The sequence below is a fragment of the Calidris pugnax genome, unplaced genomic scaffold (genome assembly GCF_001431845.1).
Source record: "Calidris pugnax isolate Ruff unplaced genomic scaffold, ASM143184v1 scaffold196, whole genome shotgun sequence".
Lineage (NCBI taxonomy): Eukaryota > Metazoa > Chordata > Aves > Charadriiformes > Scolopacidae > Calidris > Calidris pugnax.
Window position 1 is genome coordinate 147193 of NW_015091042.1, and position 18658 is coordinate 165850.

The 18658-nt window shown below is 41.9% G+C and overlaps 1 protein-coding gene across 1 annotated transcript in view; it reads left to right on the forward strand.

Annotated features, from left to right (window-relative positions):
* Positions 1-419: 419 nt before the first annotated feature.
* Positions 420-18658, forward strand: part of ZCCHC24 (zinc finger, CCHC domain containing 24) — a 117346-nt gene continuing 99107 nt past the window's right edge. The window contains exons 1-2 of the mRNA XM_014956312.1: positions 420-779; positions 17441-17641. Coding sequence (XP_014811798.1) covers positions 540-779; positions 17441-17641 — 441 coding nt within the window. The 5' untranslated portion in view covers positions 420-539. The remainder of the gene's footprint in view (positions 780-17440; positions 17642-18658) is intronic.

Sequence of the window (18658 nt, forward strand, 5' to 3'; positions counted from 1 at the left end):
AAAAAAAAAAAAAAAAAGAAAAAAAGCGAGCGCAGAAAGTTTCCTGCGGAGCCCGCGGGCGGCGGCAGCGATGCCCGTGCTGCGCGGAGCGCTGGGGCTGGGCGGGCGCCGCCGGCCTTAGGGGGGACAGAGAGCGGCGTGGGGCCCGGCAGAAAGCCCCCCGGCCCCGGTCCGTCCTCTCCTGTCCTCTCCTGCGGGCGGCGAGGAGGAAGCACCCCCGGGCAGGGAGGGGAAAAGCCGGACGAGGAGAAGAGGAGGGAGGGAGGGGAAAAAAAAAAAAAAAAAAAAAAAAAAGCGAGCAATGAATTAGACCAAAGCTGAGGGTTTTTTTTAATTCCTGTGTTTCCCGTGAGGAGTGGAGGCTCCTGGGGGAGCTGTGGGATGAGGGCTGTGCCAGGGTCTGGGCAGAAAAACCCCCGGCCCCGGTCCGTCCTCTCCTGTCCTCTCCTGCGGGCGGCGAGGAGGAAGCACCCCCGGGCAGGGAGGGGAAAAGCCGGAGCGCGGGGAGCGGCACCGGCGGCAGAGCCCCCCGGGGAAAGATGAGCTTGTTGTCAGCCATCGACACCAGCGCCGCGTCCGTCTACCAGCCCGCCCAGCTCCTCAACTGGGTCTATCTCTCGCTGCAAGACACCCACCAGGCCAGCGCCTTCGATGCCTTCAGACCCGAACCTTCCTCCTCCCAGCACCCCGACCTCGGCTACACCAAGAGCACCCCGGAGTTGGGCTCCTCGCTCAGCTCCAGCTATCTCAACAGCTTCTTCCAGCTCCAGAGGAGCGAGGTGAGTCCGCTCCGACCAACAACCCCCCCCCCCCACCCCCCTCTTCCACCGCCATGATGTCGCGGCGGGTTCCCCCCGACGAGACGGGACCGTCGCCGGGGCCGGAGCCGCGTTGGCGAAGCCTCTCGCCGCCTCCTTCATCCCCACCGCCCGTGTTGACAGTCTGGTAAATGGTTACACCGATTGCGTGGTGCGAGGCGGGGGGGACACCAAAAAAAAAAAACAAACAAAAAAGTAAAAATTAAGCGCTATGTCCGTAATGACATGCAAAAAAAAAAAAATAAATAATCCCGCTCCCCTACCCCCTTCTCTGTTTTAAAAAGCGGTAATTAAAGAGGTTGGTATAAAGTATATATATAGCTTAGGAGAGCGCGGAGGCTGGCGTTGTTTAAAAGGAAGAGATATAAACAGGAACGTGACAAAAACAGAGCGAAAAAGGAGTTCTGCGCGCGTTTCGTAAGGCGAGAAGCGGGCTAAATGAAACCAAAGGGAAGGAAGCTAAAAAGCTAGGGTGTGCGAAGACAATTCACTGTGGAACTCCCTGTCACAGGAAGTTGTTGAGGTCAAGCACTTCTGCATTGGAGGGACTTCACATGCGTGGAGACCCTGCGAGGTGGCATCTCGCACAACGTAGTCTCTCCAGAAATGATCCAGCAATGTTGTTGCTCCCTACCACGAGGGCTGGTGCCACTGACATTCAGTGGTGGCTCCGTTTGATGAGGGCTAGACAGAATCTGCATCCGACCCGCTCTGGCACTTCCCACAGAAGGACATCTCAGAGTCCTTCCCAGCGCCGTTTATGTTAAAGCACAGGTTTTAAAAGTATTGTCAGTCAAAACGCACATTTCAGTTCTGTCAGCAAAGCTATGGGCTTGTTAATTAAAAACAAATCAAATTCCCCAACTGCTCTGGTGTTATAGCTGTTAACAGTTAAGAGCTGGAGTTATATATACACATTCATTTTTCCCTAATTAGAAATTCTTCCTTCCTTAAGAATTTCACAAAACACATCCTGTCTCAAACCAGACACTATTTTTGAAAGTATAGAGTTCAAAATCCCTTCAGTCTGATGTACCCAGCCTCATTAGGCACAGCATAATATTCCCAGTTTTAAAAATATGCAGGCTTAACAAGCGCATTGGTTTTGCTACAGGACCAGCCAGCAGTGGAATTTAAACTTCCAGCTACCTACCTGTTGATTACAAATTGTAGATTTTGCCCCTCTGTGCTTGGCTTACAAGATTTGTGGTGCCCAGGTAGCAATAAGACTCCAGGGGTTTGTCCTACATGGACTCTCTCCAGACTGGGACTCCATTCAGGTCTGCGTTTGTTCAAGTCAGGATACATTCTGCTCACAGCAGGTCCTTTTTCTTCTTGGGAGAAAAAGGAAAAAACAAGTAAACGGAGGCTGCATCCAGGAAGCCTTTGAAATAGTCTCTGAGAAACAGTTTTCTTTTCCTTAAAGTTCCCCTCGAGTTCTTTTTCTGCTTCTACTATACTGTTTGCAAGTAGGGGCTAATCCTTTTGTCACACTCTCTCTCTTTCCACTTGGCTTACATTTCTTTCCAGTTATTTTTTTTTTCTTTTCTTTTTATTCTTTTTCCCCCAAAGTGTTTTCTCCCAATATGGAAAATCATTTCCCCAGTATGCCAGGCCTTCTCCAGACCCGTGCTTCAGCCCCAGCTCCAAGCACTCAGCACCTTTGCAGCCCCCCTGGCCGTGCCACTTTCGGGTCTCAGCAGTCACTTTAGCTGTTTTTCTGCATGGATTCCTGCCGTCTGTGAGCTGTATGGATGCAACTTTATTCTGCTCTTTTTAACCTCATTACAGTTTCCTGAGGTGCACAAATGACAACAACCGATAATGCCAGCCCTGTAGAAAGCCTAGAGCATTCACCATTCAGGAAATAAGGAGCCATTTCATTCTATACAGATATTACAATATTTTTTAAAAGATCAAGCATGTTAGTTTGTTCCAGTTTGTTTTCCAGCCTGTGACAATAGCACTGACTATGTGGCTGATAGAGACACTTCTGTGTTTCCAATATCTACCTGAACTCCGTGTGAATACCGGGTAACCCAAGAGGAGGGAAGGGTTCTCAGCCATCTCACACGGCATGGCAATGCGCCCATCCTGCTGGATATACCCCAAAGAAAGTAAGGAACCCTTTAGTTCCCCAGCCTAATGCTGCCTGCTTAAACCTCAGCTTTCATTCAAAGGTTTGGAAGGTGTTAGAGATGCTGCTACTCAAAAAAAGTTGTGTCGATACGTTAAGGTGCCCTGTTCTTTCCAGAAACTGGAAACTAGACGGCTTTTTTGGCAGGAGTCACCCCAGAGTTTCCTACAATGTCATGCTCTTAATTCTTGAGATTCTAACATCTGTTTATTTGCAGATGCCATTGGGTATACACTACGTATTTCAACTGTGTAGAATTATTTTGGGGACCATTAGTACCGTGTGCTGCTTCTGCATCAAGTGGGCTTATGCTATCTTTGGAACAACACATAGCTTTCCACAGTTAAACTGTTGACTGTTTTCTACACAGTGCTTGCTTTGGTTGGCATTTTTTTTTTCCTTCCAGTTTTGTCCTGGGTTGGCTTAGCCCGGAGCCGAGCTGTGACAATGATTGACACATAGCTGTACACAATATTTGGAAAGTGACCTAATGAGGGGCCAAAATAGCAACAGATTGAGAAACGATAGGATCATAGGGTGTAAAATAGTCACACGTCTTGTATGTTGCCTTGGAATTGAAAATTTCTGGAGGAGAACACTTGGAATAAGAGACGGCACTTGTGAAAAGTTGCTATTATACAGGGTTTGCAAGTCTGCATGGCAGTGCCTGTGTATGTGACTTGCATGCTGACCAAAGGAACTGGACAGAAAAAAAATTAAATAATAGTGCCAGCACCCACAGAGTAGTCTTGCACTTCACCAAGATTTTTGTCCTCCAGACTTTTTCCACTACAATGGACGCCTTCTAAATAAACATGATGAACACAGCTGTTTGGTGCATAAAAGCCCATTGTACCAGGGAAAAAAAAGCAATAATAAAGGTTTAAACAGTAAAGCGACAATGAGTGTTTTGTTCCATATGCAAGACTCATTTTGCAAAACAGACCTGCTTTAAATAAAACTTTACTGCAGCGTTTATTGTCCTAGATATGAAACGAAAGCATGTTAGAACATTAAGATGCATTAAATTGGCTATTGAACTGAGCTCCACCCTCATTATAACACCATCCATCAGAGCCAAGTATTTGAGGTTTTGTTGTGGGGCTGGTTACATGGGATTTAATGTGTTTGAGACACAGCCAGGTAACTGTGGCTTTGTGTCATTGAGTGCTATAATTGAGCAACCTAGAATAAGGGTGTAAGAGAGGCATATGGTATTTTTCTATACTCACAGTAGGCACCCTACCAGATGAATGCAAGAAGAGTCAGCAACCGGTAACTGGAAATTACCATATTATAATCATCAAACTTATTTCTTTGAACACAGAGTGCTAATTCCGGCACAAGCCAATATTTACACATGAGAAGGAGCCTGTGTCCTAATGAATTCTTTGCCCATGTGCAATACTATGCGTGTCTTTCCAAGAGGGGAATTCCTTCCAGAAACCTCTACGGCAGCCACTTTCTGGACCTAAAACAGATCTTATTTAAGCACAAATAACTACATATACTAGATTAGAAAATAATAACTTTTTTTTCAAAAAGTAGTTAATGTTTCTGACTCAGGGCTTCCAGAACCAATGTTTATAAGCAAGAGAAGAACTAATTTGGAATGAGAAAGCCTGAGCTAGTTAAGTTTGCTGCAGTAAAGTGCAGATCACTCACTCAGAAAGGAAAATTTGTGGAGTTAAAAAAAGCTTAGATAGTATACAGTGGAAAATAATGTTCAAACCCCTGTAAAACAGATCGGCAGCACTGGGATAGATACTGCTTATCAGCTTCCCAAACAAAAGAGGTCAGTATGACAATGACATCCCTATATTAACAACAATGACAAAATCCGATGAAGCACTCTCAAGCACAAAAGTGTATGGAAGAAAGTTGGCATTTCTACAGCAAATACATCTTAGATCAGACAAACTTGTTTTCCATATGTCTTTCATAGACTTAGAAGAACACACATTAGCCTGATACTTGATGAATAAAAATCTGTTATTTAGCCTAGATGAATTAATTTGGAGGATGATTATAAAAATGTTTCACCATTCTCAGTATCAGAACAGGGATTGCCATTGACAGCTAAATTAAGTGTCCTATCTCTGAGAACAGCCATAATCAAAATAATTAAAAGAGGGAACAAAACACATTACAAGAGGCTGCTCACAACCAGTACAGTTCTAGGGCAGAGATGCAGATTAACAGAAATTACTGTATGGTCCAAAACATTCCTGATTCCCTTCATTTTTGGAAAATTATTAGTAATTCTAAGGGTGTTCATATTTCTGACCTACAGAGTGCTTAATGTGCTCAGCACTGCTGTCAGGGTTTCTTGCTTCACGCTTGCAAACTAAAGAACCACAGTATTATCTCCTCTTATTTAAGCATAGTTATTGACAGTCACAGTAGTGCAGTGTACAGGTTGCCTGCCGTACATGAAGGTGTCCTTTAATAAGTGTGATTATATTTGATTGATTTCCTCATCTTCATTATTCTCATTATTCTTCATGTAAGCACTAACATTTCAGTGCCCTTATCAGTGCCAGTCAACTCCTTTCAAACTGTTTTTTCAGGAAGGTAAATGTCAATTCTCACGTTGGTCCTTGTAAGAGAGTCCAAGGAGCTGAATCCCCACAGGCAATATGCTTTTGGGGATCCTGGTGGCATCAGCCTCCTCTGTCCTCCCACACAGCCAGCCCTAGAGCCCTTTTGATGGTACTGCCTCAGCACACAAAGTGCAGCTTTCACAGCCCACTCTCTATTCCGGACTCAAAGTCTCAGATCCTGTTACAGGTATTTGAGCCTACATCTACTCTATTTCCAATGGCATTTGGACATAAATGCAAAAAATCAGGTTTTAAAGTCTAGAAGCATTCTTTTTTTCTTCCCTGTTCTTATTTCTGCAGCCGTGGCCTCTTGCTTTGCTACTTTGGAAAACACACTCTCTTGCCAGGGAAGAAAAAAAAACTATATGTGAATGTATTATAGGAAGTAGAGTCTGAAAATAAGATCTGCATTTTGTATAAGAAATGGGAAACTTAAGTTATCATACAAATTGCACTCTTCCATTTGTATCCCCTAGGTATAGCTATGACTTCCCTACTCTCCAGGATTTTTTAATTATTTTTTTAAGTGCATTGTACTACATATGGTAGATACTCTTCTATTATTCACACTGAGGCTGAATTACCTAGTAGCAATTTAATTGCAGAAGGGAATACACAAGAGCCAAATTTGCTTCTCTTAAGCAAGCACTCTAAATGCAGTTATATTGCTTTTACTCAGACTTCCTTACCTGAGCAAGGACAGCAGAAAGCTCCCAAAAGTAAGAAGTAGTGAAGAAGTGTTGAACTCCAACAGCCGGAGCCTCTTTTGTTGCTTCCTCACCCTCCCCACATCCACAGCAAATGCTGCTGTAGCTCTGCAGCACACCTGCACTACCTCTAGCTTTAACTAGTTCAAACATGATTTACAGCTGGGCTTTACTTCATGGCAACCAAAGTATTATCCACCATAGTCTTCTGCAGCTACTTAGTGTCACATCAAAGGCTGAACCACGTTTGGAAAGCTGGCAAGAACCAAAATATAAATCGCTGAACCTAAATCAAATCTTCCAGAAGAGGGATATAGGCCTTCTGCTTTACCATTGATTTCTTTTTGATAGGTAAAAGAAAAAAGCTAGCAATAGAAGACAGACCGATTATATGTATTCTTCCTGATTAGTTGAAAGCTGTTGCCAGCTCTTAAATCACTTGTGACTTTGTGTTTATGCAAACTCCTCATTGAGAGGAGCACTGGCATTCACTTTCTGTCTCGCAAATACATCTATGCCTTGGAAAACTTGCCAGGCAATACACAGAAAAAAAAACCCCAACCCACAATTGGTGGCAAAAGCATGTAGAATTCTTGTTACAATTCTGTTTTATACACACAGCTTTCAGTTATTTTATGCGTTTACAGTGTCTTCCATCCCAAGGCACCCAAACAAAGGGGTGATGTAACTGTGTGTTGGGTAATGATTTTTCATCCCCTCCTCTTTTGCTCTGCAGACAGACTCAGTTATTCAGAACAGAAAAAAAGGAAGAAGGTCTCCAATGAACTGCACAAATGATCAGACAATCAAGTCTGACTTGAAGCAATATATTCATTTATGAAGTGTATGGAATGAATGGATAACCAGGAGGTGTTCAAAACTGCTTTTATCCAAAAGCCAATCCCCCTCTTTCCCCCTCCCCCTGCCCTTTTGTTGTTGTTTGTTTGGGGGATGTTGTGGCATTATAGGAGAAAGACAGCAAACAACTTTTACCAAGGGTCCTGTTACTTTAGTAAAAAAACAATTAGAAGAAAAGATCAGATTATTGATAGTCACTAGGTGAGGATTAGTGCCATGAAAAGTTTTCTAGTTCACATTTAAGTGGGCCATAAAAGGACTCTGACACCTGATTTAAGCAATATATAAATCTAAGGCCAGAAGATCTTTTCCATGCTACTTAAAGCAGCATGAAAAACAATGACACGGCACAGTTGCAGAAAGATGCAGGAACAGATATTACAGAGATAAAATCCTACAATACTGACAATATGCATTTGCACAGAAGCAAAAGCAAGTGTGTTCTGTTATCTAAGCTAGATGCATACTTATAAATGCTGCCTAAAAAGTGATACTGGGTATCACCTTAAAGCTTCTGAACAGTTTCGTGAAACGTAGCAGTTAATATTTTTACCTCTCCTTGCTTTCTTTTCCCCAGGAAGATTGCCAGCAGCCTGATGCCCATTTTGCCACTCTCCTGAATTGCCCTTCTTCCCCTTTTAGGAAGCCACAATGAAATGATTAAATTAAATGGGAAGAATGTAAGTCTTTGCTTCATGGCAGTTTACGTAGGTTCTGTCTGGGTTCCAGAGAAGTTATAATGGATCAAAGGAACCAATTAAGTTTTACAAAGCTATTCAAATCTTACAATAATGCTAACATAATTCAGACAGACAGTTATTTCATAAGTGTCACAACTTAGGCCACTTTTTTTTTTCCCTGCAGGTTGTTTTTTATTCTCAGAAACGTTGCAAACAATCTGTGATCTACTAAAAATAGAACCTAAAATTATGGACAGATTCACTTGAGGAGGGCAGAATAAATGTAGGGTTAGGAGGCCTGGGCTTTGTCTGTGTCCCTCATTGTACAGCTGTTGGGAGTTTTGGTGGTTTTTAAGTTTTAAGATATCACAAGCCTAGCCCATTACTTTCTGTCATGTGTTTTGGTGTAAGCAAATACTAACAAGTCCAATACTTTGACTAAAAGGAATTTTAAGGAGCCTCTTGTAGGCCCTTTTTCTTAGCTCTCAGACAGGAGAGCTGCTGCGTGGTCTTCCAAACCTGTATCTTAGGAAATACATTCTGCATTTGTGCAGATTTAGTTTGAAGATAAGCAAACGTCCTCATGCTATGAGACCTCTTACTCTGATACCCAAAGCAGAAATACGTTCCTGCTGTACTAAACGACCACCCACACCCACTCCTTGCACATGGCAGGATTTGATGTCTCTTTTGAATGAACACAAGTGCAATACCCTAGAAGGATCACAGGAGTTTGGAAACCTAGATTCACATCTCATCCAGCTAACTGCAAACCAAGCAAATGTTCTAAAGGGATCATCTTGCTCCCATAGGTTTCTCTTACCAACCAAGGGGTTCCAGGTTTCTACACTTGGTTGCGATTGTAGCAGGGATGTCAGAGCCTATACTTTTTCACAGTAAGCCAGCCTGCTGTGCAACTATTTGTGTGTAATCATGGGGGCTGTGGTTGAACAGAAAGCAAAGAAACTATTCTATGGTCATTGTATCCTGAAAATGGGGGATTAGTAAGAGCTCTTAAGGGGGTTTGAGCATCAGCGGTCCTTGAAATCCAGAGGTGTTCTTATAACCATCCTTCTCCAACATACTAATAGAGTAATAGATTCATTCCTCTAACAGACCCAACCTGGAAAAAAAAGAATTCTTTAAGTCTACTTGGAAACCAGATTACTCAATTGTTGTTTTATAATTTACCCGAAGCATATTGTGAACTTTTAGGTTTACTTGCTCAGATCACATTTCAAGCTGGGCTGTATCACGACTAATTAGGAGGGTGGCTTTAAATGCAGATAAAACTACCTAAAAGATGGAGTCACAAAATGAAATTCCAGCCTGTCACTTAGTACATGGAAATAATTTATTTTCCTCACTATTTTCAATTTAATAAAAGTTTTTGTCTTCCCATGAGTGCAGGAACTGAGGCCCTAAGCACATTGCGAGGGGCCCGTTCTGGGCAGATGATGTATTGTTTCTACCTCTGACGGCGACCTTAGCTTTGCCTCTTTTAAACTTTGGCAGCCATCACAGAGGTTTCTGTGCCAAGAAGGCATTACTGAATGTAAGTGATATAAACAAAACTGTCTCAGACTTGAAGTTCTATTTAACCCAAAATGGACATTTCTTAGCAAAACCTTTCATCGGGCAAGAGCTGCACAGGAGGTAAATGCTTTCCTAAGTGTGTCTTGAACAGTCACATATCTATTTCCGGGTGTTATTTTTCTTATGTTTGGAGTGTCAAAAGACCCACCAAATGAGAGGAAACCCGACTCTTGTTTTTCAAACTGCAGGTCAGATTGAGACAAGATTTCCTGCAGGAAACAGAGACGTTAACAGAAAGCGCAGGGGTCAAAATATGTCCATCCCTTTCTCCCCTCACTTTATGCTGTACAACCTTCATAACCTCCTCCTCGTCCAAGAACCCTGTCTCTGCAAAACGGGCTTGTTTTTCGACAACGTGAGGTGGCGGTGGGATGGAGGTGTGGGATGGAGGTATGTGGTGGAGGCCCTCCCCATGGCCCTCCCTCAGAAAGGTCGGGGAGGTTGGCGGTCTGCAGCCTGGGGGAGACTCAGCTACAGGCAGCCGAGGGACAGCCCCACAAACGAAAGCTCCAGTGGGGATGTGTTAAAGCAATTTGCAACGTGAATGGTCTCCCTTGTCCCTAATATAGTGCTCGTGTGTTAGAGGTTCTCTTTAACATAAGTGGGCAGTTGTTTCCCGTTCAACGGATGAAAAGGATCCCTGCAGAGCTGGGTGCAAGATTTAGAAAGTTCCTCCAAAACTGTGCACCTCTGACCAAAGGAAATCTCTATCCTCTCTTTTCTCACCTTTCCACATCTGGTTAAAGGCTTTTTGTGAGGTCCACATACATTGTGTACAACAAGCGTCCTCACTGACATCCACAGCAAACCTTTCCCCAAGGCTGAAATAAGGAGGGTCACACAACCAGCAGACAGCTAAGAGGCCTACCTGAGCTCCAGCAGACCTGAAGATGGTCACTGAGCAACTTTTTAACTGACAGTGTTTTGTTACTTCCATACCGCTGTATAGCAGATGGGGAGCAGCATTTTTTTTAAGATCTAAAGATCTGTGGAACTCATTGAAAGCTTTGGATCAAAATGTTAATGAAGAGCAGATTTAAAGCAAGGGGAGATGGTGGCATGCTTTGCTTTTCAGCCTTGCCGTGAATTGAAGATCTGCCAGTCATAAACAGAGGAGTTTTTTGCACCCACTTGCTGTTCTGCAGAGTCTCAGCAGTGATGAGCAATTACAACCTGAGCAATTATAGCCTGAGAAGCCACAACCAGGCCAGCTGTCAGATCTGGAATGACTAGTTTAGATAGATCCATCCACTGGATTAAAGATTCATTGCCCTACCATTGACTCACTTCACAACCACTGACAAGTCATACCGCATTCTCAGTTGTCTCCCTAAGATACTCTTTCTGCAAAAGACAAGTCCTAGTGCCATCTATCTGAAAATATTTAGAAGTAGGCGTTAGCAGTTTACTATAAACACATACTGATCTAAAACCCCCTACAGAAGAAGGATGAATTAAGGTATACTTGGCTAACCTAACTAGCCAGAAATGGCTAGTATTAATTAAGGTTTATTTGGCTAATCTACATTTATCTATGGTTTTACATGAGGAAATCGAGCAATTCACATTTTACTAAAGGCAGCCCAAAGACCAGATTTTTTGACAGCTAACTTAACTTTGACTTCAGAAGGAAACAGAAGCCCAAGTCTTTTTTTCTTCCTCCAGGCAATCGTTTTCTTCACTTAGTTATGAACTTTGCTTGCAGTTATCCAATGATAAAATGTTTCTGAGTAAACTCTTAAACTGTTTTCTGTAGAAGTATCTATAATTTATCTGAGGAGCTAAAGCAGACATAAGCCATACAGTAGTAGTTTTTGAGGTTTTCCAGTTCAGCCTTGGTAATTAAACTTCTCTGTTGCTTCTGGCTCAAATTAATACAACAAAATTTATGACAGTATTTTCATTTAATCCCTCTATTTTCAGAAGGCTTTGGAGTTGGCCATAAACATTGATTCTGCATCGGACGTTTTCTTTGGGGACAAAACCAGGGAACTGTTTTGACTGCTTATGAAGAGCTGAAACACACAGAGGAGTCACAGATTTGAAGTGCTCTTCTCCGCGCATGATAGTCTTCAGGTGCAGCTGTTGAGCTTTCACACACATTGCATGGCCCCACAGATTAATCCCATGTCAAAAGCAAGCCATGGGGCTCTAGCAGAGAAGACAGATATAGGTCCTCAGGTTAAGTTTTGTATGTTGGTGTATACAAGCACTAAATTACTGTTTGAGTAGCTTTAGGTTTCCCTCTCTTCCAACATGAAAATAGCAACCGAGTGAGGGCAATGACTTGTCTGTCCTACTGTTTTATCCATGACGCTGCACGGGGATGTGTTCAGTTCTTATCTTCATGAAAATCCAAGCTGATAATTTAAGCACCTTTTGACATTTCAATGCAGGGCTAATAATTAGCACGGCTAGTCTGGTTACCATCATACATGCTTCACAGACTGGAGAATGTTTATACTTTACAGTATATGAAAACCTTACTTTTTCCACACTGATGATAGGGCAACCCAACTGCTTTTTCCAACTTCAAACAGCCATGGTGCTCACTGACTTAAACTTAACTCTGGATGTTAAAACTGCTTCATTTTTGTTTGCTTTATTAGGTTGGCAAAATTCTTTGCTCATTGCTTTTCAATTACAGACTATTTCATGTAGTGGAAGAGTTGATGACTGGACTATGTTACAGGAATATTTAAATGATACAGAACCTCACTTCAATATGTGTAATTAAAACAAACGTGGAGAGAACCACTAGCACAAATCATGCTAATTTATCACTTAAGCAGGTTCTTTCACAAGTCCTTTAAAGATACTTTTAAACAGCTGTAAACAGGGAAAAAAAAAATTTAGATTGATTTGGATTGTTACAGGGCTTTTTTGTTGGTTTTGCCCCTTTTTTAAAAAAAAAAAATTATGTTAACCCACTGGATTTTAGGTGGAATAGGCAGAATAATGATGCCACATTCAAATGAAATTATCCTGCCAAGGTGGAGTAGTCACCTCTGCCAGCTTCAATGTTAAATTGCTTAAGAAGAACGACATCTGTAATGAGGGGTACCATGTACAGAATCCAACATCTTGGGAACATTACGTGGCTTCTCCTACCCAGCTTTAGCTTTTGCACTGGAACAGCAGATGACTCAAAAGAGGGCAAGAAGTTGCATTTTGGCTGGTTTAACTATTTCTTTCTCCCCTCTATTTTAACTGGTGAGATATTGTGTAGGGCTACCAGCACGGTTTCTTTTATTTATTTATTTTTCAAAGTATAGTTTTTTAATTAAAAAAAACAAAACAAATGACCCCAAGAACACTAAACCAAGATACTGGCTAGATACAGTCTTTAAACCTTTTCAACCAGCACAAGTCATTCTAGCTCAGGTAACTGGTGGATCTGTACCCCTTTATCACTGCCTTAAGTGTCCAGCAGCCACAAATTGAACTTAGGTCAGAAACTGATTTTTCTAGATATGCCTCTACATTTCCACGCCTAAAAGATTTGCTTTTAAAGTCCTATATGTCTTAATAACTGCAGGTGGCATTCCCACGTAAACATGTTGCTGTTGCTTATTAGTATCAGTTTATTAGCTGTTGTGGAAGATAACTATCTGGTCTCAGGAAGATACCACCTTTGGGCAAAATTAAATATTGTAATTGAGATGCTATCTGCTTTCTGCTCCCCATTAAAAAACACCTTTACAGCTGAAGCAGGAGCCATAGCAGTGGGAAATTTTGGAAGATGTATCACCTATTTGTTCGAATGTTTCATTGCATATTCCTAACAGTACAATTATCTTTATTTTCAACTTTACACCATTGCTAAAAAAGAAACTGAAGATATAAATTCTCTTTCAGTGTTTCCTTATCCACTTCTTGGCACATCAGTCCCAAAAGCTGTCTCTGAAAGGCAGGGACCAGCCAAGGGAATCAAGAGCAGTTGCCAGATTATTCACTTAACTAGGGAATTTCTTAGAGGTGAGTTAGATACTGGAACTCTTGAGTCACATATGTTACCCAACTGGAAATTAGAGTAACTGAGCTATAGAAGACAATAGCTGCCTCTTTTACAAAGGACCACACTGCAACCTTACCGATCACGTGCCCTTTAACTGGAAACACTTAGCAAACAAATAACAAAGGAAGCCTTACTTCCCAACACCAGCAACAAACACAGTTTAAAGATATACTGAGCAGAGAGGTTACCTCTGGAAAGTACAACATCAGATTTTCAATTCGGTTCACATTCAACTGAGTCAACAAGTTTCATAGGAAGAAAGAAAAAACAAACAAACAAACTTACATTATCAGCTCAAAAGTCCCACCAAGCCAGTTCCCAAGTTTTACCACCAGGTCTCCCATCCTCCCAGTGTGCTGCAAGATAAGGAAATCCTGAATTCGTTGCAGCTGGCCTTTAATTAGGACATGCAGTGTGGTCTTTTGGCTTCTCGAGAGCACTAACCCTTTCACTGCTAAATCCTTTCTATCCTGTTGCAGCTCAAAATGAGACCCATTCGAGAGGCATTATTTATTGTCTGCTTTTTGAAGAAATAGGTTGGCTTTGCTAGTGACACACTGTGAACACCAAGCAGTCATTGCTTTTGGTGGAATTCATCAGGGGAGCAGTCTCCCTGCCACCTCCCAGATGTATACTGATACACTTGAGACCAGAATGAGTCAGATTGCATTTTCCTCTTCCCCTCTTATTTTCCTTTCTACTGTTGTCTGTCTGAGACCATCAACATCCTCCCTGTCACTCCAATCATCCCCTGGACATCCCCTTTGAGTGTGAAACTAATTCAAAATTTTTGTTCAAACCCCTTCTTAAAAACCCCCTTTGCAGCAGTGCAAACGCTTAGTAAGGGCTGAATTGCCAATTTGCTTCTACAAAGACAAAACGGACTAAATCACCATTTGCTTTTATTGCATTCATTATATGTTCCTGAGCTTTTGCTCTGTGATTCCGGGGGCTGGGATGAACTTTCCCACCACCAGCCTTATTATATAACTCGGCTTTTTGGAGTGGCTTTTTTCCTCATCTCCTTCTGAAGAACTGGAGATTTCCACAGCTAGCAACAGGATATAGCACCGTTTGTGCTAGTGCTCTTTATAGCATCTTTCAAGTGCCAGATTGATGTGTTTTTCACATTGACTCAGAGTTAAACTGATTTAAGATCATTTTCCAGGTCAGATTGGCAGGAGCTGCTGAAGCGGTTTCCCTGATTATACTGGGCTGCATCTTGGGTTCGTCTAGGAATTTTCCTTAATGAATTCATTGTTCTTTGAAGCACCGGTGATGTCAGCAATGTCCATCTTCTGCTTCACCGTCATCTTCTGGGATGTTATATTTGTGTCTTTTCCTTTTTTAACGCTGGACCTCAAGATGATTATAGGGAAGTGTTTCATGGTGGCATGTGTAGACTGGATGTTTTGGTGTGTCCAACTTTGGCACAAATGCCCTGCCAGCTGAATCAGGTGGCCACTTTCAGAGCTAAGTGCCACGCTTCAGCCACAGAGCCATTGATGGCTGCTAAGATTATGATTTAGTGTCAGTGCAGCCTGCAGTCTGATGGGATCCCAGTCTTTGACACTGCTTCTGGCTGCCACGGTTGAAACAAACAGAAGTTTGTAAAGGTTCACTGACAGAGAGGGCAAAATTGGGTCATTGCAACCCTTATGTTTCTGTATTGACCTGAAACGTGCCAAGAAGGGTTGGTGGAGGAGTGAATTGCATAATATCCAGTCTTGGTGCCAAATTGCTCCCTTATAATGGAGGCAATGGCTCAGTGTAAAGGATAAGTGGAAAAGAAAATAGTCACCACTGTGAGCCATATGTCCAATTCAAAGCCCACTGGAGGCAGCAGATAGGTATGTTTTCTTTTGTCATTGGGCTGGCCCTGGGGGCAGAAATAGCAGCCTCCTGATGGGCAGGAATTATATATTCTATACTCCCAGGGGATGTTCCAGATTTCAGCAATGGATAAAGAATTGGGGATTTCATACATGCTGTGTGTCCATGCACCCACCTTTCTATAAAAATCAGATAATAGGGAATTTGCAAAGTAACTGATGGGTGTAATGCATGTGAAGTACTTTAAGAATCTCTTGGCAAGAAAGGCTCTTAAAAAGAAAGATTTTATGTTATTCTAACTGTATGTAAGAGAAAGTGGCTCCTAGGGAGACAAGAACTTCTTGAAGACCCTTAATTAATACTATTTTGGCATCCATAACACTTCCCCTTCCTTTTAACAATTTGATGCCAAGAATTTCTCATTCCAATATTGTCCAATAAATCCTAGAAAATAAATTCCAGTGACTGCTGGAGATATCTTTGGTTGCTTGATGACTAAAGCAGCTAAAACCTTTTTGTTAGCTTTTCAAATAGCTTTTCCTTTTAAAATGTATGGGTTTAACCCCGAAAACAAAGTGGCTGATTCTCCTCTCAGCAGCCACAACATCTTGCACCAGCACAGAATTATGCTGTGCTGGGGGTAAAGTGGTGGGTGTCGCGGTGGCAGGACATGTGTGAAGTCCCCCGTGAGATCAGACTACTCTGTGGCCCCTTGAACTGCTCCTGCTGCTGTGCAACACCTCCAGCTTTGTAGTTTGACTACAGTGCTGGTGGGTGAAAGGGATTATCTGTATGGTGGTGGCCTCCCACTTAGGCTGAAGTTTTATTTACAGTACACACCATCTGCAGTGGGATGGGATTCAGTGATAGTTGAGGCTCATCCAGGTAATTGTGCCCAGAGCTTCCATGTGATTCTTTCGGCATGTGACTCTTACCCAGAAAATGCGCTCACTGTGCAGACATCCTCGATGTTTGAGATCTCTGAGATAAATGTAATTCCATTTCGGATTTATTTCACAAACAGTCTAAATCAATTTCAATGCATGTCTTCAATATGTATATAACATATAAACGTATGAAAACATATATGACATATATATAAAGACTCCATTGGAATATGTGGATTTAATAACCCTGAAAAACAAGGTCCCCACAGAGGCACAGATCGGATGTCTTCTTACCTCACTTTCCCATAAGCCAGCAGTAATTCTCTGATGCCAGGAGAATGACATGACCATCCCATTATTGTGATGTGTATCAGACCAAATGTAGAAACACCCTGTGAAATGTGTCCCATCATTTCAGGGTGGAGTGGACTGTCAATAGTTGGCCCTGTTTCTATAGTTATTCATTACCGTTTAATTTTTTTTTTTTTTTTAAGTTATTATTTATTTTTTAACTCCTACTACACAGCTTCTTTTGAGCCTTAACACATTAAAGTGAATGAATCCTTGTTATCTCCATTAGGGAGATTAGCTATTTAGGTGATTATGGGTTTCCTGCTGTTCTAAAACTACCGAATGGCAAATTAGGAGCTCCTGATTTTGATTTGCAGATTGAGAGAGTGAAGATCATATTGAAGTGAAGTACAAAACCTAGGTATTTACTGTTTATCAGGAAATGTTTAAGTCACAGCAGGTTTCCCCTTAGCAAATCCAAGACAGATGTAGATCTGAATGTTTCTTGTTATTTTTTGAACATGGGACTCTATGTTGACTGTCTCATTAACTAGATTGGAAATTAAAAATTTTTTTACATTTTTCTTGGTGTTGTTTTCTTTTCCCTGACTTAAGTATTCCTCCTATAAGTAGTACTGTACACAAAACATTCCCTTTTGTGGGTTGTTCTTTCAGCTTTTTGCCTGCGTATTCTAACCATACCATGAATGTGGTATGATCAAACAAGAAAGGAATTGTTGCCTAGTGGAAAGGTTGGACTAAGTGAACCATGGCAAGCTCAATAGTTTCCTCAGCAGTGAGGTGACCAGCTCCATTGCATTGCCTTCATGAAACCTCTTCATTAATGGCTTGTATATTGCTCTCCTCAAATACGCAGCCATGTTCTTAATTTAAAAAAAAAAAAAATCACTAGTTTTTTCTACTGTTCTTATCGTTTCCATACTCAGATCAGTCTCAGAACAATCCTTAATACAGTACTGCCTTTCACCTGACTTTTTTCTTTTCTTTGCAGGCTCTGAGCAGCAGTCTGTACAAGAGCGCATCGCCTTACGGCTCCCTTAATAACATTGTGGATGGGCTAAGCTCCCTCACCGAGCATTTCTCCGACCTATCCCTTTCTTCAGAAGCCAGAAAGCCCAGCAAGAGGCCACCTCCAAACTACCTGTGCCACCTCTGCTTTAACAAGGGACACTACATCAAAGACTGCCCGCAGGTAAGAAATATACAATATTCCGGAAAAATCTTCATGACAATTTTTACCATTCCTTGATTTAGTAACACAGAATTTGACTGAAACTTCAGAGTCAGCACTGAAGAAGTATCTTGACAGAGTGCCAAGGTAGCCATATGTTCTTTTAATCTATTCTTTATCACAATGCGGATGGAAAAAATATGCGATTTCATTTGCCTAATAAGAGTTACAAAAGATACTAATCTAGGGATATGATAAGTAGATTTTGGAAACTTTAGGAATGGCTACTATGTAATTTTCTATCACAGAGACTATGTAAAATATCTTTTCAAGCAGCACACTGTATAGTCAGTTTGGCAATGGTCAAATTAATAAAAATCTAACAAGTTACATATGCTAAAGGAGAAGAAACCGTTACACTGGATGGGGACTTTGAATCCGTGTTGCAGTAACACAAGCTCCAAGTGTAGCTGGTGTGAAATGTCTTTGGTCTCACAGAAGGGGTTTGCTGTACTTGGCACGTGGAGCAGCCTTGGACTCCCAGAACTTTTTTGTAGTGGCAAAACTGGCAATATTTGTTTCCTCAGAAAAGAGGTATAAACCAGTGTGCACTAAAACCACTCACCAATCTGCAATTTTTTATTCTGGGGCTCCAAGCCACAGTGTGCAAGGTTTCTCCTCCTCTCAAGTTTCAGCTGGATGGAGGCGTGTTGCTGGCTTAAACTTTCATAACTCCAGCAGTATTCTATGCAGAGTCCCAAGGAAATTAAAGTGCTGCCAATATTCTAGAAATACAGATGTGGACATTCCTGGCATCCACTTCACTATGGCTTTAACCTCCTGCCCTCTAAATGTGTGACTTTTAGCAGAATTAATCTGCATAGAATTAACTCCAGTCAATTTGCTGTTGAGGATGTCAGACATATATAAGCCAAAACACAGGTGGAAAAGCATCTGCCAACTGAGCCGGGTCAGCATGAAACCAAGTCTAATGTCAGATGAACTTTAGCTGAGTATATTCCCCCTGCTGTTATGCAT